We start from the raw sequence: 25746 nt of genomic DNA on the forward strand, positions 1-25746 counted from the left end.
CATTTTACAAAACACACTCCACCAAGATGGTGGCCATTTCAGTAGATTTACTCACTAACATTGTTAGGGAAACATACTAAGTTACTCCTCTTGTAAACTTGCATTTACATGACATACAACAATAAAACATTGAGACCATTCAACAAAGCACACTGGGTAAAACAGATTCAACACATGAACTGGTTGCTATGGACTCATCACTGGGCTTCCTCAGTCATTGTATATTTTCGCATATAGGTAAAGCTGCCGAAGCTGAGCATTATCCAAAACCCATCGTCCAACTTTTTTTATTTTTTATTTAACCTTTATTTATCCAGGTAAACTGTTTGAGAACCAATTCTCATTTACAAACATGACCTGGCCAAGAGGCTACAGAAATAGATATGAACATACTGTTATATACATACATACATATATATATAGTCAAACACATGACACATAGAACAAGCAACTGAATAAAAAGGAAATAAACATACTGTACAACTTTACATAGTCAAACGCATGACACATAAAACAAGCAACTGAATAAAAAAAAAGACAGTCAACGAAGAAAGAAAGAGAATAAGAGCTTAAATATAATAATCCACTGCTTGTTTGTTCGTCTTGATATTAAAACTGGTATCCCATGTTCGGGATTCAGTATGCAGTCCCGGAACCATTCTTTTTTGATTGTTTGTCTCTCGAAAAATGACGCAAACAGTTCAAAGGCAAAATCCATATCCAAGACACCACATGGCTTGTCTTCAGAGGTTGCCAGCAACTCCTCCAACACTCTCTAGACTCCTCATGATTTCGGAGTGTCAATACAAAAATCTATGTTATTTAATGTTTCCTCACCCGGCAGGGTCTGGACTGAAACTCTTAGGTGTTTGTGCTTTCAGCTAGCGGTCCGTATTTTCGTCCTCAGCTTGATGTGATCCATTTTGTGAATCTGTGCACATTCACAAGAGCTTGAATAGCTTGTTGTTTACAATAGGCCTACCTGTGATCGTGGGGTAGGGTCAGGTGTGGTGCATCATGGGTGTGGGGGATGGTGCGATTTTTGTTGGGTCAGACCTATCTGCTAGCGATGGGAGTTTTTGAAGCATTTTCCAAGTAGGGCGTCTTATCATTTAAAGGAGACATATTATGCTAATTTTCAGTTTCATACTTGTATTACAGGTTTAAACTAGAACATGTGTACATGCTTTAATGTTCAAATTCAAATTATTTGTCTCATATTGTCTGAAATGCTCCGTTTAAGCACCTGTCTCTATAAACCCCCTTCCTGAAAAGCCCAGTCTGTTCTGATTGGCTTGGGAGAAAAATATAGCTCACCCTTGCAAAGTTAGTTCTCAAGCCGTGGGTGGAGATACTCAGTGGGGTGGTGGTAAATTCTAGTGAGCCTGCATATGACGAAGAGGAGCCAAATCTGAACAGCTTGTTTAGTCCCATGTTAGTCCCTAGGCAGCCCACAAAAAACTAACTGGGTTGTTCTTATTTCACAGTATGTGGCTTGGTAAGCACTACCACAACCAAAATCTAAGATCTTCATGTTTTGTGAATGAGCTGAAGTTTTTTCCACCCTTGTCAAGCCCCTGTGGTTTTGTGGACACCATGCAGTATCATAAGAGTATACATTTTTGCATGTGTAGCCTGAGGGGGAGTCAAACCAACAAACGATTAATAGGTTTCTGACCATGTGTTAAAAAAAACAAACAACACTGCAGTAGACAAACACAATAGGCTGCGTAAGTGAAGACATGTTTCCTAAGATGCCGAAAGGACAATGAAATAAAATTCAAGTGGCCGAGTTAGGGTAATGCATCCAAGAATTTAAAGTCTTACCTGACGCTAATACACTACAATGCGGTTTAAGATACTATTAGACAGGAACTGGAAAGATATCACTGCAACAATCCTTTCATCTTCCATCTTGACAATTTGTGAAGGTAAACAGTAGAATTACTCTGTTCACATTACAAAGTCATCAAAGTTTCTTTTTTGCTGGACAATCTTCATTATCACTCTGTGTCCTGTATGTCAGGACCCTTGCTGTGTTAACACATACTGTAGGTCTCAATGACATTAATTAGGGAGCTTCTTTGTTACGCTAGTCCGAGTTCTTCTTTTCTATCCATGTGAATGCATAGATTAATGACACAACTTTACATTTCTGGCATTTGGAAGATCATAAATGTAAAGTTTATTTTAACCAGGATAACATGTTCCAATACTCCCAATGGTACCGAATATTGAATTGAAAGGTGGAGTGTAGATTTATTATTATTACTTTCTTTCTATAATAGGTCTTGTTTTTCATTTTAGAATTTGGATCTAAAGCTCGCAAGCTTTGCAGCTCAGCCTCATTGCCAACAGAAGTTTTAAGGTGAGTTTTTCGATTGCAATACCCACACAGACACGGCTAAATATAGTGGTGGAGCTACAGAAATCACATGTTCTATTTTCTAAGAGCATTTACATTGGTCTCAGCTTTTGCTTTGTCATCAAGACAGGGATATGTAAGGATATAGGTTTTACCACAGTGGAGCGCTTTAGCTTATCAAGTGCAGTAAGCATTAAAAGCTGGAGATCCCTGGAACAGCTTATCCTAAGACACTTTTTTGTTCACATGGTATTACAGCTATAATGCCTCCTTCAGAGCACTTTGCACCAAGCCCCCTTTTGCATTAGTTTACAATGTTCCCTCTGGTTCTTCAGCCGTCTGGCAGAAATACACACAAGGACTTTTTAGTACATTTGGACTTAACCTCTGATTGACTAGCAGTTTGAACTGATCTGCTCTTTTTAACCCTCATGTTGTCCTCGGGTCAAATTGACCCGTTTTTCTATGTGATTGTTCTTTTTAATTACCCAATTATAATTACCAAAAATAACACGACGGATTCTACACAATGGCCTTTGGCAAGTACAAATCTCTACTTTAATGAATTTTGGGGTGTTTTATTCAATTTTATAGCATTTAAAAAAAACATTGAAAAGGTTTTGAAATAGCATTGATTAAAAGTTGACATGTTCCAGTCTGTGATTATCTATCAAAATACATTTCTTTAGTTTTAGTCTAAATAATTCCTAATGTCTGCTTTTCTAACTCAAACATTAGATATAATTTCCTAAAAATTAGGTTTATTGACCATAAATTCTAAAAATAACTGTAAAACTAAAGTTAATAAGTTAGTGTTACAGTGTTAAACATCCAAAAGTGAAAAACATTGAAAGAAGTGTTGAAAAAAGAGAGAAAAACCTAAGAAAAAGTTAATAACATTGATAAAAAGCATCAACAAAAGTGTTGATGTTCAATTTTGACGGGAAGACAACACAAGGGTTAAACGGTATTTAACAGTAAAAATGGATGCAAACTGAAGACAACAGTCCTCACCGATTGAGTCTACTCTAATCTGGAAATGAGAATTACACACTATACCACTCTGTTTTTTCATTGAATGTAATAGTTTGTGAGTTTATTGGTCCTGGCTTGTGTGACCTGTTGATTGTAACATTTAAAGACATTAAGCAAAGATCTTGATTGTCCTTTTCCACTTGGAGGAGAGTCAGGACTTGATGACCCAGTTTTTAATCAGGATCCTGTTGGAAGTGACTCCAGCTGAGTTTCAGCTTTACCTGCCATCACTTTTGTAGGACAAGGCGTTTGAGGCAGAGTAGTGTGGATGGCTGAAATAGGAAACTAGGCACAATGTTATGTTGTGTTTGAATGTTAAACATACATGATTAGTGTCTCCTTAAGTTTAACTGTATGGCTACCATAGTGGTCACCTTACCTATAGTACACTTATTTTCAATGTGTAAATACATTTTGTTTTCTCACAAATAGGCCAATTCATCTTTGCTATCAATATGTTGGATTCCTATTATTTCAGACATGTTTTAATTTTTGAAAATATAAACTTTCAAAAAAATATCTTTGTAATACCTAGATAGCAGGTTGGTGACTCTGTCTTCTCATTCAGTTTTCAAAGTGACTTCTCCCTGGGTGATAAGACCACCTTGGTCAAGAGTGTTTCCGATACAGATGCCAAACTTCTGGCTGTCCTTCCTAAAGGTGTGCATTTGTTCTAACTACACAACAATAACTCAGAATAAATCAAATAATTTGTTAATGTTTGATATGTTTATGATACTATATGTATATTTTCTGTTCTTATATTCAGTTTCAGAGTTGAAGAAGTACTTTGAGGGAGCTGTCACAAAGGATTCGGTAATGAACAGGTATCTTCAGTGCTTGCTACACTTTATTTTCACATAAGCACACCTACATATTTTCAACAGGGATAGACCGATTATTGGCCCTGGGCGATTATCAGGCCGTTTTTTAGGCAGTTTGAAAATTATATCAGCTCTATCAGCATTTTATTTCCCTGATAACTAATGTTAATTAATTAAAAAATGTTCTACTTTGGCTCGGCTGCAGCTCTGTGCCTGTCCCTCTGCTTTGGATTCACTCACCACTGAATCTAATTTATCTAATCTGACTATCTTTCACTGTGGATTATGCTGAAAGTTTATTTATTATTTATTAAATATTTGCACAATGTGTTTTAACAAAGTTTTGTGTTGGTGTTTGTAACATTCCAAATTCTTAATTTTGATTTAAAGCTTTAGTGCGTAACCTTTTTATATTAATGAACCTCCATTACATTCAAGCCATTGCCAAATGAGTTGCTACAAAGCTAATTAAGACTGCTCTACACAGCTCTATCTCTAGCTCTAGTGAAGACAATCACATCTGTTGAAGAGTGCATCATGTTTTTTTAATCCACCGTGTCTTCCTTGGCTACAAGCAACTGTGTGGAGGAGGGCGGGGGGTGGTGGCAGTCATGTCAGACTTGTATCATGTGGACACGCTGACAGGTTTGTTGTCATTACATAGAATTCCTCATGGGGGCGACAGAAACTATACACTATGGCTTTAAAGATTTTCATTTTCACTGTAAATACATATCAGTTTTATTAACTACTAATACTTGGTATCTGTATCGGCCTTGAAAACCCAGTATCGATTGATCCTACATTTTCATAAAGACTAACTCATAACAAGGGTCCTGGCATAACATCCGCTGACTTTTGCCCTCTGCCTTCTGTCTCTGCAGGAAGGAGAGGATAGCCCGCCGTCTGGAGGGAATTGAAAGTGATGCTCCACCTGCGCTGGTGCCCGGCGGTTTGGTAGCCAACAGAATGCTGGAGGAGGATGCGCCGCGGTACACCCGCGCTTCAGATCCCTGTGAGCCTTGTGTGATGGGTAAGCATGACACAATGCTCTGCAAAAACATATGGTGCTGTCTTTAGTGGACATGGATTGACACCACTGAAATGTTTGAATTTCATTCAGTATTTTGGAACCATTTCAATAGTTATCTGTTGGTTATGCTGGGCAGGTTTAATGAATGTAACTGTGTCAGTGACTATATAACAAATGTTGTATGTTGTTGCATTTTGAAAGAAGTGAATTCACTAATTGGTGTGAATATCTGTGATGTGTTTTGTTAGAATAAAGTCACATTTGTGTCATTTGGGATTAAAGGTTGTAAAAGTAAAGAAGTAAAAAATAAACTTTGCATGGTCAATATTACATTATACCCTTTCAATTTGTTACCTATAATTACCTATTTTTAGGCATTACTCTATTATTTAGCAACATCTAAGCTTTCAGAAAAAAACATGTCCAGAAGCAATTGTGACTTGCACAGTATTTATGGTAAGTCAGAATCTAGTAACTACAGTAACTCCCATTTGACATAAATGTGGCATAAATTGTTAATGAGAATGGATGTTGTTGATAAGTAATGGAATATTTCCTACGTTTACCATAGTGAAGCGCTACAGTCGAGAGGAGCTGGAGGCCCCCCAGAAGCAGCTGTCTTCTCTAGACAGATCGGCCCAGGTCAAAGGTGGTGTTGGCAGCGGCCGTACAGAGCCCATGGTGGTGTACGTTGACCCAGTAACACTATCCACCTCTTCTACGCCCGCATCCTGCCCCACAGACCCCACCAACCTCAGCTCTAAGGCTGAGCGCATCGCCCGCTACAAAGCGGAGCGCCGCCGCCAACTGTCAGAGCGTTACGGCATCCTCCTGGATCAGGAGGCGGACATTGATTACACACCGCGCTACCGCTCCCGGCGCGACACAGATGCCTCTGACCGACAGACGACTGCCAGGCGAGAAAGAGACAGGCAGGAAGCAGAGGCTCAAAGCAGGGAGCCCAGGGTGCCATATCGCTCGGGAGTTGGCCGGGTTTCCATGAGGACTCACCCAGAGCCCGTTCCTGTTTCCACTTCCAGCCTCGCCCAGTCAAATCAAGCCCCTCCCCCCACACAAGAGAGACAGAGAAGATTTTCAGAGCGGGAAAGAGTGATGAACATGGAGAACTACCGGCGCGGCGGGGCTCAAGAGCGCTCCATCCCTTCTAGAAGCAGAACCCAGGAGCATCATCCAGCCCAGCCCCAACAGCAGCAAGACGCCACCCACCAGGATCCAAGCCCCGCCTCCACTAGGGATTACAGAATCGCAGCAGTGCCCAGCTCTCCTTGCACCGCCCGTCGGGCCTCCCTGCCCTCCACTCGCTACGGCATCTCACCGGGGGATTTATTCATAGAGCAGCAGGCCCAGAGTATCCTCAACAGGCAGGGGTGAGTTTATAAAAACGGGTCATAACATTCAGAACATACTTGAACTCAGACCGACCACTTAAGAAACTCCAAGACATCGGTCTGATTCAGTGGCTGACTCTTACTGAAGATGTGATACAAAAAGTGAAACCTGCACACCTGATTTGTTTTACTTTTATGTTCTAAAAACATCTAGTTAAAAAAACTAATGCATCTTTGACATGACACTAGAATTAGGAACAAAAACTTTTGTGTTTTTATTTGTGTCACCATATTATAAATTATTCTCTTATTTTGACTCTAGTTTTACTCTATACAGGTACTTCAGTCATTTGAGTAGCACTAGCATTATCACAAGCCTAAATTCCTCTCTGCTGCCCATTGAGTATGAAGTGATCTTACCACTAAAAGTCCAATGTTGCATCTACAGTGTATTTTTAGACTACATGTAGAGAAAGTTTAAAGGTCCCATGTCATGAAAATGTCACTTTATGAGGTTTTTTAACATTATTTTGAGTTCCCCCAGCCTGCTTATGGCCCCCCAGTGGCTAGAAATGGCAACAGGTATAAACCGAGCCCTGGGTATCCTGCTCTGCGTTTGAGAAAATGAAAGCTCAGATGGGCCGATCTGGAATCTTGCTCCTTATGAGGTCACAAGGGGCAAGGTTGCCTCCCCTTTCTCTGCTTTGCCTGCCTACAGAATTTGGCCCACCCATGAGAGAGAGACATCATGGCTTTCAAACCAGCAAAGTGGCAGTTGGTCAAGGCCACACCCGCAGCCTCCACTTTGCCCCCCCCCCACCCAAAAATGATTAATTCCTTAATTTGATTAAATGTAACTCTCCCAGGATTTGTTTTGTACAGTAATTAGTAATCCAAGTACAGAAAGATCTCAGATGAACAAAGCAAAACTGAGATGGTAGGCTGTTGTTGGGCTGTCCACTGGCTGCTGAGCTAACTAGCCTGCTGCTTTCACCACTGTGCAAGTATTAGGGCTCCTTCCAGACTGGGTCCAGATCTGTCACGCTTGCCCTGCTCCTGTTTCACATGGGAAGGGGGTCTGGGGAGCTCATTAGGGAAAAGGTTGCAGGGCAGCAGGGTAGATAGCAGGGTTGGTTTTTGGAGGGGATAAGATGTCCTTGCTTGCCCCAAGAGATAGCCCTGACTTAAAAAAGCTTGGTTCATTAGTGAAAAGCTTTCTATTATAAATGTGAATACGCTACCACATAAAGGATGGGAATTGTTATGTATTCATCAAGTGAAGTCAATAAGAAAGACTTTGACTTTACGGCATTTAGGCATTGACAAGTGACATACTGTACTATGAATGTTAGTTGCAGCCCTAAAACCAACACATTTTAAACTGATCCTGAAAACATTTATCAGACTGCATCTGAAAATATTCTCGTTTTTGATTCAGCTGATCCGTGCAGTTCCCTTTGCTCTGATCTTTAAAAGAATGGTCAGATGTGCCCCTTAGGGTTTGACACTGTCACCACATCATCTTGTAGCCGAAGAGCGACTGGTCTCTCAATACAGACTCAAAAAGTGACACCCAGACAGTCTTCTGCTGGCATTCAAGGTACTGTCAGCTCAGGAAGCTATCAATGAAAAGCCACATAGTCCACAGGGTACATGTGTTTAAGCTGGCTGCAGTCACTTGATGTTCAGAGAAGTGTTGGTTCATTCTACTGTATAATAAAATGATATTCTTTTCCTTGCACTCTAATCTCTTTTCACATGATCTCTGAAAGTGAGATAAGAGGTTATTAATGTCTTCAAAACATTGTTAGGGGTCTTAAACTGTTATTCTGAAATCATGATGGTGCTACGTTAAAAAAGGAAAGTAACCAGATAATAAAGCCAGCACATTAAAAAAATGGGTGGAGATGCAGCTAACTCCCTCCAATAGATATACCCTAACAATGCAGTATGCTATTTCATTCAGTAGTGCTTTCATTATTAACTGGTGTCATGGTCTTCCATTTAACAATGTTTTTTGGATCTTAGTAAACTAGTGAACTGACTTTCATCCCTAACTTCTTACAACTTATCATTTATTCATTATTTATTACTAAATACACACATACACATACTCAGTGTCTTGCCATCATGACTCACATTTACATATATGCTATAATCTTATCACATGTTTTAGATCCCTGTCAGCATACTAAGCTATACCATACTACTAGCTTATAGCAAAACTATAGCAGACTAATGCCCAGCCTGAATGAACGCAGAAAGGTACTTAAATTAAAGGCCTTACCAACTGTCCTTTAAGTTCTTTTAAAACATGGTAGAACATACCCTGCTCACTCAATATTTCTCTAAAAAACCTTTCATGAAACAGGGCTAACTGACCTACTTCACATACAACTCTCCTGTCACATAAGTCAGATCCCGCTCTATAAACTAACCCGGAACTCTGTAAAAACTCCGTATGTAAAACTGTTAAATTAGTTGTGTGGCCTGGGTTTCATGAGCAGTTGAGTGGTGTTCATGAAGCGGAGTTGATGGGGTGACAACATAAGTCAGCTGGATGCCCTGACCCATTCAGTCACAGACCCACTGACTCAGCACTTGTCAGCTGAGGCTGCACTCACATCCCCCCTCTTCATATTCTGGCCTGTTAACCACTATGAAATTACATCTTGAGTCTTTTTACCTGTCAGTGACTTTGTCAAAGTCATCGCATAAGATAAGACAGCCTGTGAAAGGATGAAGGCCCACGGCTGGCCTTTGAGCTGTATGGACAGGTGAAATTCACAGAGGCAATGTCTAGCATGGTCAGACAAACCTTTGTAGAATTAGTTAGCTTGATTGATTTAATTGGTACACAAACAACTTCTTGATGCTCCATTTCCACAAATTAAGTAATATAAGAAGGAAAACCCAGACACTCTTTCTGAAGTCTATTAGTAATAGCTGATGTGTCTCAAAATAGGGCTTTCTGAGAATTTCCCAGCTAATGTCTTCCATGTATGACACTGACTGCCTTTGTTGCCTTATCAACTGCTTATGCTAGCTAGCATTAGTATGTACTCATGTACACGAGCAGTGTGTAAGTCCTTCATGACATGTCAGATAAAGCAGAGGCCCATCAATTATGTCTGGCTTAGCGTTCTGCAATGAGATTAAAGCAACCTTTAGCTACCAGGGGGTCAGAAGGTTGTCGATGAAAATAGTTTGGCTTACTTTTTTGGCACGCAGACATCAGGGAGAGAGAGACAGAGACAGAGACAGAGACAGAGAGAGAGAGAGTTGTTGGAGCTAAGACTCAGGGCATGCTGCTACTTGACTTTGTTGCAGTTCTAGTGTAAGATTTGGGAGCTCAAGGTCCCATGATATTCTCGTATTATAAACGTCTGTGCAGTATGATTCACAACACACCTTTTTTAGTGGGAATTATATTAAGTGTATGCAAAATTAAAATCAGTTAAATACTTTTGGATTGAACCTGTCAGTGTTAAGTTTGTCTACCGTAGGCATGTAGCCGGTCATTGTGTAGACTCTACACTCACACACAAAATGTCTACTTGGATAGCAAAATGATGGCTTGCCGATCATTGATCATTTACCAGCCTTTGTTTCCCATAGAATTTTAAACACCTCCTGTTTGAGTTTAGTTTAGAGTTTGGAGAGTGCGGTAGGTATTTAATTGAACTGGAATCTCAGTGTCCCTTATCCATTCCTTTCCCCAAGAATTCGAGTAAAGGAACGATTGTCCAGGGATGAAACTGTCCAGAGGCCCCCTGATTGGAGTCCAGACAGACAGCAGGATAACAGACACCGTACTCAGGGGCACACTGCTCAGTATACGCCACAACGCTCAGAACCCACCCAGCAAAGGACTGTTCCCCAGCCTCAGCCCAGCCCAGGTCAACATCCTGCTCACTCTGGCTCTGCTGTTGACCCTCAGCCCTATTTGGCCATCCCTGCCCCAGTGGCTACTGCCAAACTTCCTGGACCTCCTGAGGTACAACCACGAAGAAGAGTGAGTGCCGACCAGATCCATGTCTCCCACAGGGAGGCAAGATTGGAGGCCAGGCAGGCCCTGAAGGAAGAGGCCCACACAGAGGGCCTGCTCAAGAGCAGGAAAGCCGTGTTGCCCTCAGAGATCCGCAGAAGGGAAAGGAGTGTAGATGATACTCACAGGGGCCGACATGAAGACGTGGACTTGCAGAACTACAGCCCAGAATGGAGGAGGATGAGTCGAAGCGAGGAAGACTTGGATACGGAGAGACCTAGGGACAGGGGGAGGGAGAGAAATGTCGAAAGGATTAGAGAAAGAGGGAGAGAGCATCTCTTGAGCCACGACAGCCAAGAGGAGAGAGCATTTAGATCAATGCAGCCTTCCAACATCTCTGTACGCCAGCAACCCAGGCAGCAACAATCCTCAGACCCTGTGTGCTATCAAGAGCCCCAAATTCGGCAGCAAGAGCCACCAACGCAACAGTATGAACCCATAAAGAGACAACATGGGGCTCAAGTTCAACAGCAAGTTCATCAAAGGCAGCATCAGTATGACAACTCAAGGCAGCCACAAGAGCCTGAAAAACAACAGCAGTCTCAAAGACAGCAGGGGTATGAGCTCCAAAGAAAAGATCCTCCAAATCAGCGGCAAGATTCCCAAAGATATCATCAAGAGCCCCAACTACACAAAGTCTTTGAGCCTCAGAGGCAGCAGCAGCCGGATCCATCAGGGAACCAGAGGTCTGACTCAGCCATCTATCTCCAGAAAGGCTCTTCTCTGCCTCAGGCCAAACCCAGAAGCATGGAGATGAGCGGAGGACCCAAACCCAAGATACGAACCCGCTCCATGTCAGATATAGGCATAAGCCAGCATTCTGCCATGTATCGTATGGAGAGGGCAGCGGCCACCAGAGAAGCATCGAGGGCTGTCCCTCCATCAGGGATGGCTAACGGGGACATGGGCTCCCTGGACACCAGGGTGTCAGTAGCACAGCTGCGACACTCTTATCTGGAGAATGCCAACCGGAAACCTGAGTTGTAGGTCCACTGGCATGGGTTCTGTGTGTGCATCGCTAAATAACCGTCTAACTCTGCATTAATGAGCTGTTGCAATCCAATCATCTAAGAAAATAATGCTGATAGAATGTCATTCCGTGGCATGAAATTTGTCAAGGGTGTATTGCTATAATATCCACTATTGTCATGTTCACTGTCATGTCTACAATTTGGTTTTTAGAGCTTAACTTACGTGTGCCAGTTAGCATCAGTTCTTGCAAGTCACCCTTTGAAAGTTGTCTGCTGCTGCATGTTAACATTGGTTAATGGCTTTTCACAGTTGCAGTCAGGTTGTACTCAGTGTGTGCAGTTTCTGGTAAGCTGCTACTCTACTAAAAACAATATCCAAAAACCAACAGTTGTTAATAGTTTTATTGCTTCTACTTTTTGTTTTTGTTGTCCACGTCAATCTTTCTAAATCCATACACCACTCTAAAAGTGAAACTACAAAAGTAGATCTGACAGCAATGGAGGTAGATCCGGCTAGCAGCAGTGACCGGGACAGGGGTACTCGGAGGCCTCGGCGCTACATCACTCCAGGAGACAGTCGCATGTCGGAGAGGTTTAGGACCCAGCCCATCACCTCTGCAGAGCGACTGGAGTCAGATAGGTACAGGAGGGGGCTCTCTGTTGCCATCTGCAGGAGCTCTTCAGAATCATTTCATTGACATGATTTATTTATTTCATACACTGAACTGGATGGCACAGCGTGGTTCTTGGTTGGCATTCCCATCATCATAATCATATAATGGTTCTTCAAATTTAAAAATGTGGTCAAAAAGCTGATGCTTGATGTATTTTAATTAGTGCTGTCAGTTATTAACAGCATTAGCGCAAAACCATTTTAACGGTGTCAATTTTTTTATCGCAATAGCAACGTTCTTTTTGGCCTAGCAAACTTTGTAGTTTTTTCACATGGTGCTGCAACAACTAGTAACGTTAGAAAAACTACAACACCACACCGGATCTAGCTAGACCGGAAACAAAACAACAGGCTCGCCGCACACACTTGTTTGGACTTGCAAGCCGGCCAAAGAGTAGTAACGTTACGTTTTGTGTGAGACCTCCCCTCCCCCACGCGTTAGCCATAGAGATACACAAACAACAAGGGAGCAGCAGGGACTAACATTAATTCTTACTTACTGCGTTACTACGTTAGCAACAGGTGAAAATAGGGGCAAGGTTGTGCAATAACCTTAAAATTATTTGAACCTTTAGCGAGGAACAAGTGAATTACCTGTATGTGTGAAAACAGCTTTATCTCATGCATTCGTTTTGTCGTTGTTGAATATATCACCCCCCCTCCAAAAAAAAAATATAGGGAAAACACTCAAACCAGTTTATATTTCCACAAAATTGGCATGATTAATCCTAATGGTATACGTGCCCCATGTGTGTGCATGTGTGTATGACTCAAATCAAAATATATTTACAATATAGAACAATTTCTTTGTCATCTGGACATTGATTTTAAGTAGGGGGAAAAAATATATTTAAATCTTGAATCAGATTTTTTATTAAATCAGGGATTTTATTTTTAGGTCATATCGCCTAGCCTTGTTTTCAATAAAAAAAACATTTGCACAAAGCAAGCCATTCCACTGTTCCATGTTCATAAGAGCATTAAATTGAGAAAAAATAATGGGACAAAAAGAAATCAATGGACATTTAGAAAAGATAAAAATTTGCAATTAATTGAGACATTAATCAACATTAATGCGCTTAATCTCGATTAAATATTTGAATTGTTTGACAGCACTAATTTTAATGTTTTCTGCAGGTCTCGTCTAAGTCCATCACAGCTACAGGATCCTGAAGGTAAGTTTGGTCACAATGCACAATGAATGTATGTCGTTCTTAATAATTTAAGGGCATTTAATCACACTTTTCCAAGAGTTTAGATATTGTTGATGCCACGTAACTTAATAATTTATCCTTTTTCATTAGGTGAAGAAAAACTGGATGACAGAGCCAAGATGAGTGTGGCTGCCAAGAGGTCTCTTTTCAGGGTACACTTCTTACTTTATGTACATTTCAATCAGAAAGACAGATGATTATACTGTGTATTATTGAATGAGCAATGTTTTAAGATCATAATTTCAAAACCAAAAGATGGTGGTTTTGTGTAATTTCAGGTGCAATATATTGTTAACTGAACAATCCTATTACAGATGATAAACAGCCTGATATATCTCAAGAAAAATAATTGCAATTTCAACTATATGTCTTAGTTTTCAACCGTTTTCTGTTCAGGGTAGAAAAGGAAATGAGTCTGATAATAGCACTGGAAATCATACTCCTTTAGAACTGAAAGGTGCTGTGAACAGTCCAAGCCCATTGGCTTCCTATTAACTTCACAAGAAATAGGTCCATAAGACAAACTGACACTGTCCACTTTTCTCTTTTTGACAAAAAACAAACATATGTTTGACACCACTGATTTAAATAATAGTTTCTCACTATTACAGTTATGACCTCAGTTGTACAGTGTTTTGCTGACATATCCTTGCAGGAGCTGGAAAAGACTTGTGATGGAAGTGTACCCAAACCGTGCTCTCGAAACGCCGCTGTAGAAAGACGTCTGAAAAGAGTTCAGGATCGCTCACACACACAACCCGTCACCAACAAGGAGGTGGTCAGTGCTTCGAGGTAGATCTCCAGTTCTGCTTGTATAGTTGTGTTTTGCATCACAAAATATATTATGCTTTGTCTCTTTCTTTTCTTTTCCTTTTCTTCCTTATTTCATTCTTTTACCTGTTTTTGTTTGCACTTTTCAGTTCCTCTCCTAACCTTTCCCTCTCTTAAGACACCTATGTCAACTTCTTTCAGTCTTTCTTTGCTTTGCATTAACTGTATCCCCCCACTGCCCGCCTGCCCCCCGCCGCCCCCACACATCTATACCTCTTTTTCTCCACTTTTAAGTGATCCTGCCACATCGTCACAACCTCTGGACATCCACACTAATGCAGCTCACGTCCCGAGCTCTACTGTAGTCAGCACCGGTGTGACCAGCATCAGGTACAGCTGGACACGGCTGCTTACTTAAAATGTGCCTTGTTTCTGTGTGAGAGAATGTGTTGCCTACTTACTTAAAAAAATGTGTATCTATGCTTGTTGTGACCCTGTGGGATATATGTGGTTGTATTATACCCACAGAATGTCTCTATTGCATGAAAATCCTTAATTTGAATGATCAATTCAATGACAGCAGTACAGTAGATTGGCCAGCATTTAACATTGAAGGGGTTCAATAAAAAAAAAAGATTAGGAACAAGATTTGTTAGATTCTGAGCTTAAATTAATCAAAGTATTTTACCAAGTGTATTCATTGCTGTTGACCTTGAGATGTAAATGGACTGTATTTATATAGCACTTTTCTAGTCTTAAATACTACTCAAAGCACTTTGACAAGAACCATTCACCATTCATGCAATGTGGCTGAGGCTGTTGTACAAGGTGCCACCTGCTCGTTCACACTCCGATACACAGCATCTTGGGGGTTCAGTGTCTCGCCCAAAGACACTTCAACACGGGACTGCAGGGAATTGAACCCCCAACCACTGAGCCACAGCTGCCCAGTGATAACTTTGCAAAACAAACAGGGGGTCGGGGATCCCTAGGGTGTTACTGCAGGTGGGCCTCCAAATAATTGTTATAAAAATAATAAAATTATATACTGTTATTTTCAATAATTAAAATGTCTTCACATGAATCCAACATATTATTATCAGCCTATTTGTGAAAAAAACAGTCTGATTATAGGCCTACTGGCCTTTAGGTGAGGTAGTCCCTACAAAAGCCATCGACAGATGAAGGTAATCCCTAAGGTTTCACTGTTCTACATGGATGTTTAAGATTAAAACATGATTTATAAAATCATGTCAACAGTTGTTAATTTGATAGCTTAGTTTTCAATGCCCAAAAAGGTATGTATAAAGTCTTAAGACAGCCCTACATGTTATTGTAATGTAGGCCCAGTTTAATATTTAACTTAATTTTATGCAAGATATGTAGTAGTAGACATGTTGAAGACCCTTGCTATAAATAAAGCTATCCCTTGACATTTATACATTATAACTCTAACACAAAGGAAATTGTTGGTTGCAACCAACTGTAATTCAGTGCTAGAGCCAGTGCACCTGTTTCCTCATGTGAACTTAATTTGCCATTTGTGCTGCCAATGTTAATGTGCCACAGACACATGTTGCTCTCCATCTCCCTCTCCTGGCTGCAGGGCTGATCTGTTCATCCATCTCATTTTAACTTGTTATTTCTGCCCCCATCTCATGTGCTTCTTCTTAGCTCACGTGCACCTTATAGGGGAAGGAAGTTGGTGTTTGGACTATAACTCATTCAGTGCTTTCCCTGCCCAGTTTCTAAGCGTTCCATCTTGCAGGACCACATGAAGGTCATGCATGACAGTCAAGAAAAATGTTACAAATCTAATAGAAATGTCAGAGGTTGAGCTAATTAAACTCCTTAGCATGTCTGGGTCTGTGTTCTGTAGTTGTTTACCAACCCTGTTTTAACTGCTGCAAGATCGCCATAACCCCTGAAAACATTCCAGTGCATTATATGAATTTCTGGCATATGTGTGCTTATATCTATGTTGCTAAACCGGTAATCTGTCACAGTTGTCACATGTGAGCTGGGATTTGTATGCATGCTCATTACTTTGATATTTAGAGGAATACATGAGTTTTTCTATCCCCTGAGACTGCTGTTTATAAAAATAACTTAAAAAATGTTTTGTTTGAGGATACAGGTTACAGCTATTTCATTTAAAACTGAAATTTAAGCTTTCAATTAAACACTTACAACGCTGCTGCCATTAAGATGGCACCTTACATCTAGTCTGTTGTTTGATTTTAGACACTATTACAATTTAGAAACACAATCTTATAGACCAGTTGGCTGTCCGGATGCAGAGAGGGTGAAGTCAATGTGTGTTTTAACGGTTGGACAAGATTTCATCACTAGAAAAAATATAAAGGTAATCAGGCATTTATTGTCTTGTATTCCCAGTCTACAGGATGAGCTTTCATTTATATTCACATAGTCAAGTCAAGTCAACGTTATTGTCAATTCTGCAATATGTGCCAGAAAAACAGAGCAATTAAAAATATGTTTCTCTTCGACCCGACCCAGATATATATACATATATAATTAAAAAAAGATCAGTAATATATACAATACAATAATAAATTCTAAATAGTGCAAATGTAACGCAAAAACAAACAATATAGAAAACTAAATAATTGATTGAAATTGAATTGAAACTGAAAATGTGCAATATAAAAGGAAGACTTATTAGAAGACTTAAACCCATCCTTCACCCACTGACATCCCCCTGTCGCTCCCCAGCATCCAGGCCTCCCCCCAGCCAGGCTCAGCAGTCCCGGATCAGGAGATCCAGGAGCAGCAGAAAGCAGCTACAGCTCCCAGTGCAGGGGTGGAGGAAGAGGGCCAGGAGCCTTTCTCTAATGAGCCTGACCTGTCCGCCCTCACCCTGGCTGAGAAGATGGCCCTCTTCAACCGGCTCGCTCAGCCTACAGGCCAGCCCGCTGAGGGGTCCCGAGGAGACACCCGCCAGCGCAGGGCCAATGCCCGATTCCAGACTCAACCGATCACCCAGGGAGAGGTGGAGCAGGTAAAGGTTTTACCTCATGCAAAAGAAAGAAAGAAAGAAAGAAAACTGTGAGTCTTTTATAAAAATGCTTGCTACAGTCTTTTACCCACTGAGTCTTGTAAAACAGCAGAAACAGACTTCTAGGACATTTTAGTTCAGTAGATTTCAGTTCACAGCATTACAATGGATTCACCCCCCCCCCCTCTCTTTTCTTATGCCACACAAACCCAAACACCATCCTTGGTGGCAGCAATCTTAATTGCCCCTACAAAATGAAATTAATAATTAAAAGTTACAAAAATATTTAGGAGCAAGCTAATTGTTAGAGGGGAAAAAACAATGTAAAATTTGATTAGATTAGAAAGATGGTCTAGTGCTGATACGTTGCCAACTATTGAACTTTATATATGTTGTGTGCAAGAGTTTCTAGCTACTTTTGACCTACTTGTCCCCCTCTGACGCACCTGTCTTACATAGGTGTGCAAAGCATTTTTTCTGGACTAAATTAAATTAAAATAAACACTGCATCTAAAGATTGTTGGATGTAGAGTCTCCTTTCTGTAAAAACGCCTGAAGCAACGGGTGACTCACTTCCAGGTCACTTGCGCTGCAGTGGGTGTTCTGCAGTGCACCAGTTTCCCTTTGTTGCGTGATGGATAAATGACATGATTCCTTGTCCAGACGGATAACTATCAGATACAGTACTACCAAATGAACACAGGTCCCAGAGTTCATTCTGCTTCTGAGTTTTACTACAGTGGCCTGTAGATGTCACAAATAAACAATTAAACATGTATCATCACATGTAAAAGCTCGGAAATCCTGAAAATTTGGAAACCATTGTGTCAGTCAATATGCAGTAGAGTGTTTTGTTTAATCATGAAGCATCCTCCTGTTTCAAGTAATATATGTGACCTTAAATCTCACTTTGTTGCTGATGATGTTTTTGACGGAAATTTTTTATCCAGAAAAATACTTTTCACATCTATGTTAGACAGGTGCGTCGGAGGGGGACAAGCAGGTCAAAAGTAGCTAGAAACTTTTGCACACAACATATATAAAGTTTAATAGTAGGCAATGTTTCAGCACTAGACCATCTTTCTAATCAAATTTAACATTGGTGTTTACACCTCTAACATTTAGCCGGCACCTAAATATTTTTGTAACTTTTAATTATTCATTCATATTTCATTTTGTGGGGGCAATTAGGACTGATGCCACCAAGGATGGTGTTTGGGTTTGTGTGACAAAATAAAAAACAATTTAAAAAAAACATGACAAACAAGTCGAAAGCAGGTAAGTAAATTTGAAGTTAAATAAAATACATATATAAAAATGAAGAGCAACAAAAAGAGGAAATGATTAAAAGACACGTCTATAAAAATAGATTTTACGGGGTGATTTAAAAGAGTTCTGATTCTGCAAGCCTTATCTCCTCAGGCAGGTTCCATCTACATTGCCAAAGACATTTCACCAACTTACACACATATATTGTCCACAGATGAAAGTACAGTGCAAAAGTAAGACGAGAATTGATATATCTGCTCCTACTCCACCTGCACTGAAACCCAAACATGTTGTCCTGAGAAACGCAGAGTCAGATGCTTTGTAATAGGTTTACTTCATCTCCACCATATTCTCAGTAGTCCCTCCCTGGTGTCCACACAGGAAGCCGAGCCGCCGCTAACCTCTGCGCTGTGTAACGGCGACTTACAGGCCAATCAGGGACAACATGTAAGACCCCTGCTGCCTGTACGGAACTTCTGATTGGTTGCGTCCAATGATCCTGCTTTGGATTGATCTGATTGGTCCCGCTAGTGACCAGTGTTGTCTTGTGTTTCTTACAGTAGCTGCTGAGTTGCAATCCAGTGTTTATTTTAAATAGGGCTGCACAATATATTGATTTTTATTGCCATCGCAATATCAACTGGAGCAAAAAACCCATCGTGAATGGTTTCGACATATCCCAAAGACACTTTGAGATTTTTTTGTGATAGTTGAAAGAAAATATCAGCAGAAAACTACACATTAAAATGTAACTGTCATTCTTTTTCTAGAGGTGCCTTTTACATTTAACACACTGTTCAATTTGTTTGAATGTTGTTGAATTCAACAATCAGTTAGTTGTATTTTAGTAGAATACTGAAAGCAGCAGAAAGGCAGAACTGATTACACTTTAATAACTGTTTATTTACCGCAAATAATATCTTTATTGCGTTATATATATATATATATATATATATATATATATATATATATATATATATATATATATATATATATAGCGTTATCCCATATCACAAATTTTCCTCATATCGTGCAGCCCTAGTTTTTAAGTTTAAGATGTTGCTTTGTTATGAGGAATTGATTTTAACATTTGGGGTGCCTTGTTTGTTTTCCATGACTCGTCATTTTTGGATGCAAGCCGCTTCAGTGACATGCTTGTTTATTGCATAAGCATGGTATTATTAGACTGCACATTTCGCATGCTAGTTTATTCAGGCTTCCTCCCAACCTGAATAAACTAAACACCAACTAAACGCTTATCGGGACAAATATATTTGGTGATGGATCTGGCCTTGATATTTACTGTGTGCAGAAACGTGTGAGATCCAATACAAATATCTGTCATTGCAACAAAATCTATTGAGGTAATTATTAGAGCAACCTGATAATAAAGAATTACAGTAGTCCAGCCTGGAAGTAACAAAAGCATAGAGTCATTTTTTAGCGTCGTTTTGAGACAGGATGTGCCTAATTTTGGCAAGGTGAAGAAAGGTTGAGGTTTGCTTTAAGTGGGCGTTAAAGGATATATCCTGAGCGGTGTTTAGTGCCCAGCACAATAACCTTGGTTTTGTCTGACTTTAACTTCAGAAAATTGTAGGTCATCCATGATTTTATATCTTTAATGCATGCTTGAAGTTTAGCTAACTGGCTGGTTTCGTCTGGCTTGATTCATAGGTATAATTGGGTGAAATCTGCATAAAAGTTAAAGTTAATTGGATGTTTCCTAATAATACTGCCTGGAGGAAGCATAAATAAGGTGAACAGCCTTGTGGAATGCCATGGCTGACTTTAGCATGCATGGAGGATTGATCATAAACATTAACAAATTGAGATTGATCAGAAAAATAGTATTTAAACTAGCTTAGTGGGATTCTTTTAGTGCTAGCTAAGTGTCTCTGTCTCTGTAACAGGATGGCATTGTCAATAGTGCCAAATGCAGCACTAAGATCCAGTAAGACGTACAGCAAGTCCTTTGTCGGAACATCGTTAGTCATTTTCACCAGTGCCGTCTCTGTGCTACAATGCATTCGGAATCCTGACTGAAAGTCCTCAAATACACTATTGCTATGTAGAAAGTCACATATATGATTAGCGACTACCTTCTTAAGAATCTGGGCAAGAAAGGGAAGGTTAGACATAGGTCTACAGTTGGCTAGGAAATCAAGATTGGGGGTGGGTTTTTTCAGAATATCCCAGCTACTTTAAATGACTACGGTGCATAACCTGTTAATACAAACATATTGATCATATCTAGGAATGAAGTGTTAACCATGGGTAACGCTTCATTACTAGAAGAAGTAGCCTCATTGGAATGGGGTCTAAGAGACAGGTAGATGGCTTACCTGAAGAGACTTAACATTAATTGTCGAAGGTCTATAGGATAGAAGCAGTCTAAGTATATATCGGGTCTTGTTGATCTTTCTAGCGGTCCTGCATTTAAGGGTGAACCCTTAGAAGTTTAGGGCAAGAGGTGATGAATTTTATCTCTAATTGTTATCATTTTATCATTAAAGAAGCTCATGAAGCTGTCACTACTCAGAGCTATAGGACTAGATGGTTTAATAGAGCTGTAACTCTCTGTCAGCCTGACAGTGGCGCACATTTTATTTTACTACATCTCATTCTACTAGTCTGGGCTAACAGTTAACATAGAAGAGATCCAACATACATTTATGTGTCTTCTGTAAATAGACAGTATTAAGTGGCTATGCTGCCGCCTGCGGGTAGGGGAAGTACAACTTGACCCACTTTCACCTAACAAAGGTGCCGTATTCAGAGCTCCGTGATATGTGTAACAACAGTGGAATGTTTAACGGAGCAAAAGTAATAACCTAATAAACCATCATTACTGAGAATAAACTACAGTCCCAGACAAAAGTCTTGTCGCTTGTGTACAAATTGACCTCAAGTGCCGCTGAAATATATTTCTAATCAAGATTTATTTACAAGAAATGGCTCATTTTAATGAGCTTCACCTGTGACTAATAATGGATCAATTAGGTCTCAGGTGTGTATAAAAACAACCCCAGTACACTAGACCTTCACATCAACTGCAACTAGACATCTGCAAACATGCCTAAGATTCACCCTGAGACTAAAGTTTTGATTATCAAGAGGCTGAAGACCAGATCCACTGTTGATGTGGAGACACTTCAATGTGTCTCAGCGTCAAGTACGGAGGATTAAAAAAACATTTGAAGACACTGGAGACGTTTTTGACAAGCCGGGTCAGGCAGACCCCGCAAGACAAATGCTCGAGAGGACGTTTGTTGGCTCGAAAATCCAGGCCAGCCCATTTTCCACTGAGCCGAGCTCCACCAGAACTGGTCTGAAGTCCCTGTGTCAACCAGAACAGTTTGTCGGACTCTGTCTCGAAATGGCCTCCATGGTGAAAATGCCCAGAAGCTAGCACTAAACAAAAGACAATTGAAAAAACGTGTGGCATTTGCCAAGACCCACAGCTGCTAAAAGGATAGACGCTGGAGAAGTGGAAGAAGAAAGGGGATTTTTCAGAGATCTTCTGTTGAATTACACCACAGTTGCCGCAAATATTACAGGAGACTACTGGAGCCCGCATGGATCCAAGATCACCCAGAAAACAGTTTGGGGGCGGAAAAATCATGGTCTGGGGTTACATCCAGTATGGGGGGTGTGCGAGAGATCTACAGGGTGGAAGGCAACATCAATAGTCTCAAATACCAAGAAATCTTAGCTACTTCTTATATTCCAAACTATAAAGAGGCCAGATTCTCAGCCGGATGGTGCTCCAGCCATACTTCCATCTCCACTTCAAAGTTCCTCAAGGCGAAGAAGATCAAGATGCTCAGGATTGGCAGCCCAGTACCAGACATGAACATCATTGAGCATATGTGGGGTAGGATGAAAGAGGAAGCATGGAAGACCAAACCAAAGAATATTGATGACTCTAGGAGGCATGCAAGACTGCTTTCCTAGCTATCTGATGACTTCATCAATACATTGTTTGAATCCTTGCCAAACCGATGGATGCAGTCCCTCAAGCTATGGAAGTCATACAAGATATTAAATTTGAATCTCACCGCACCGCTATTTAATTTGCTGACATATTTTAGTATTTGTAGTAAATTTGTTCAATATGTATAGGCGACAAAACTTTGTCTTGCCAAATTTGACCTTTCTGTCTTGTTTCAATAATAAATCTTTTTTAGTGAAACTAATTTTCAGTGCATTGAACATCATTTGGGAGGGTTTTAGCTTTTCATATGAGCTATTTCTTACACAATGATTAATTAAAAAGTAAGGTAATAGAGGTGTTTCTACAAAATAGATAAACGACAAGACTTTTGTCAGGGACTGTACATTCTCGGTGAAGAGATAGGTCTTGAGGCGGGACCGGAAGATGGTGAGGGATTCAGAGTCAGGGGAGGAAGTCTTGAGGAATTTGAGTGTATGACTGGGAGGAGTGGCTTAATATAGACTAACATATTCTTCATGGCCTAGACATGTTTCAGTAAGACAGAAAATAGATCAATTTGATTATCTGATATCAAATTGTTTAGTAGTATTAGTAGTAGTATTGAACCACAGAGATGTGCGCAGCACTGCACCTCTGTTTCCTGATTTCCACCTTGGGTTGTCATGGTTTATGACCAATAATAGACTTGGTCAGATTTCTTGACACTGTATGACAGAGAACATATCTGATATTTCCAGCTGAGTTAAATGAACAAGGAATGCCTAAATCTGTTTGGCCACATTACTGATTTCTGACATCAATCATTTTCATAAAATATTTTCTGAAAGCACCAAAAGTCATTTTATTGTCACATTATCAGTACAATTGTATTTATTATGTGATGTTGTAACCATCATGTGTAGTTAGGGAGTGTTTCTTGTTCAGGGGTACATCCACAATAGATGGAATTTCCCCTTAAGGGCACCACTGACAATTCAATGCATTTTATAAATCAAATGATAAGTCAAGATAATGACAAGCAAATATGAACACAAACACGGTAAAGTTACCAAAGCAGATTCAGACAAGATGAATGCCATTGTGATATTAAAATTATTTGTGAATGACATAGCTTAGATGCATATGAGTGTCAGATGATAACTGGAGCTCTGTACATGTTTTGTCTGTTTATCTTTATGATACTGCTGTGTTACAATCTGAGCTTCCTGCTGCCATTTTGTGAATGACAGAGTTGCTGCAGCTACATGAGGAAACCTGAACTACTCCAATGTTTTCCCTAATTTGCTTTATTTGCTGCTGTCCTTTGTCTCATCCATCCGTCTGTTCCTTTCCTACCATTAATCTTCTCTGTCATCACACTTTATTCTTCCATCCATCCATCCATCCAAATATCTCTTGTAACATCCACACATAACTCTTCCCTGTCTCAAACACATGTAACCCATCCCTTCTGCTCTTCTTTGGTCATTCTATCCATCCTCAATTTCTGATGATGATTCCTGCTGTTCCTGCAGCTGAAAAACGGAGGTGAGATCAAACTAGAGCCCCTGTCAGCCTGCCTGGTCCGCTCTGTGGCAACTGTCACCTCCCAATCCTCCGTCGCCACAGTAACAGTCCCACCAGGCAGCAGCGGTGGCTTCGGCGGCGGCGACGATGACGCTCACCGTCCAGGGAAGTCCACCGCAGTCCCCTACATTCCTGCCCAACAACAGGCTTCCAGCAGCACAAGCAACCACCAGGAGAGGGCGTTGAGGTATTTCTCTATGACCCAGAGCGGGGAGCCAGGCCACTCCGAGTCTGAGCTTGACTCCTCCCCTCTCCTCCCTGTGAGCCGGCCAAGAGCGGGGGCTCCTCTAACTCCCACGTCCTCCGCCAGTCACAGGCAGCAGGGGGAGGCAGTGGAGGAGGGATGGAGAGAGCGTCCCGAGGAGGAGGAGGTTAGGGGGAGACAGCAGGGAGGAGCCAGAGAAGAGATCCTAGACAGCAGCACTGAGGGAAAGCTGCACTCCCCCGTCAAGGACCGGGACGGCAGGCAGCAGCAGCAGCAGCATCCCCAGCCTCATCCCTCTGCCGAACCCTTTCCGAGGAGAGGCCAATCAGAGCCTCTGCCTGGCCGGAGAGCCGCAGACGGACACTCCCAGGAGAGCTGGGAGAGAGCAGAAGGGAGAGGAAGAGGAAGACGGGGGTACCTGAGAGAGGCAGCTCACGTCTCCTCCACACAAGAGCAGGAGAGGAGCAGCAACGGGAGCCAGCCAGGCATCTCAGGTAGGACACAGATATGAGAGAAAGGAAGTGACAAAAAAGAGGAAGCAATGTCTGGGGAAGGGGATGTTCTCATTATCCTCTTTGTTTTATGCAGCGTGCTCCCATGCAGAATTGCTTTCTGCCAGCTGCTCACACACTTGTCCCAGCTGGGGGTATTTGATTTGGCTCAGATAGCAAGAGATAGTGTTGGGAGGGGAGCGAAAGAACTGAAGCTGCATCTAATTAGCATATTATTCCATGCATTTGCCTCGTGGCTCCCTTTGTCTGGAAAGAGGAAGCCCTTTCTTGACATGTATGTTGTCATCTAATAGACGCCAGAGATTTTTTTTTAAATCAAACTGTGTGTGCTTACTGTCATGGCCTATAAAAAGGGTTGTGGTCCCCAGGCACCCTGTTACGCCTTTGGGTTAGCCTTGCATATAATACAGTATAATGGGCTGACCTGTTTTAATGTGTTAATGCAGAATGTGTCCAGAGGTGTTTTTTTCCCCATGCATGCACACAAACAGCACAGAAAGATGAAAGCACTCAGCGAGAGAGTGCAGAACAATTTGCCGGCACTTACATGAAGAGGGTAGAAGACAGGAAGGACACAATGGATGCCTTGTCTGCAGGCTTTACTCTTATTTAGTTTGGATGGGTAGATCTTCACTAACGTATAGTGTGTTAGACTGTTAGTATCATGAGGCTAGAAGAACTTGCATTGACTTAAACTAATTCCCTGTGGACCTACCACTGCATGCCTAATGCCGACCCTTACCCTGACCTTAACAAAAAACAAGTTTTAAGCCTAAGATGTAGTGGTTTTCACTTTGGGGACACAGCACAGAAGGCTTTGTATGATACTCTACATTCATTATCTCTAGGGCTGTAACGATACACCAAACTTTGTTTGATTCGGTTCACGATTTTTGACCCACGTAATATATTTTTTCTGCCACATGGCATTGTTTTG

At 41.0% G+C, this 25746-nt stretch overlaps 1 protein-coding gene across 10 annotated transcripts in view; it reads left to right on the forward strand.

The window, feature by feature from the left end:
• Window positions 1-25746, forward strand: part of LOC116698693 (supervillin) — a 69410-nt gene that overhangs the window by 12713 nt on the left and 30951 nt on the right. For 5 of the 10 annotated variants that reach the window (XM_032530774.1, XM_032530769.1, XM_032530766.1 and 2 more), the window contains exons 2-15: window positions 2308-2368; window positions 3969-4060; window positions 4170-4227; window positions 5109-5257; window positions 5829-6645; window positions 10330-11637; window positions 12095-12265; window positions 13436-13473; window positions 13603-13664; window positions 14168-14304; window positions 14578-14673; window positions 17020-17305; window positions 18953-19018; window positions 24041-24791. In XM_032530774.1, coding sequence (XP_032386665.1) covers window positions 4220-4227; window positions 5109-5257; window positions 5829-6645; window positions 10330-11637; window positions 12095-12265; window positions 13436-13473; window positions 13603-13664; window positions 14168-14304; window positions 14578-14673; window positions 17020-17305; window positions 18953-19018; window positions 24041-24791 — 3889 coding nt within the window. In that variant the 5' untranslated portion in view covers window positions 2308-2368; window positions 3969-4060; window positions 4170-4219. The remainder of the gene's footprint in view (window positions 1-2307; window positions 2369-3968; window positions 4061-4169; window positions 4228-5108; window positions 5258-5828; window positions 6646-10329; window positions 11638-12094; window positions 12266-13435; window positions 13474-13602; window positions 13665-14167; window positions 14305-14577; window positions 14674-17019; window positions 17306-18952; window positions 19019-24040; window positions 24792-25746) is intronic. The other 5 variants (XM_032530767.1, XM_032530768.1, XM_032530772.1 and 2 more) reach the window with 5 other exon arrangements.

The sequence above is a fragment of the Etheostoma spectabile genome, chromosome 12 (genome assembly GCF_008692095.1).
Source record: "Etheostoma spectabile isolate EspeVRDwgs_2016 chromosome 12, UIUC_Espe_1.0, whole genome shotgun sequence".
Lineage (NCBI taxonomy): Eukaryota > Metazoa > Chordata > Actinopteri > Perciformes > Percidae > Etheostoma > Etheostoma spectabile.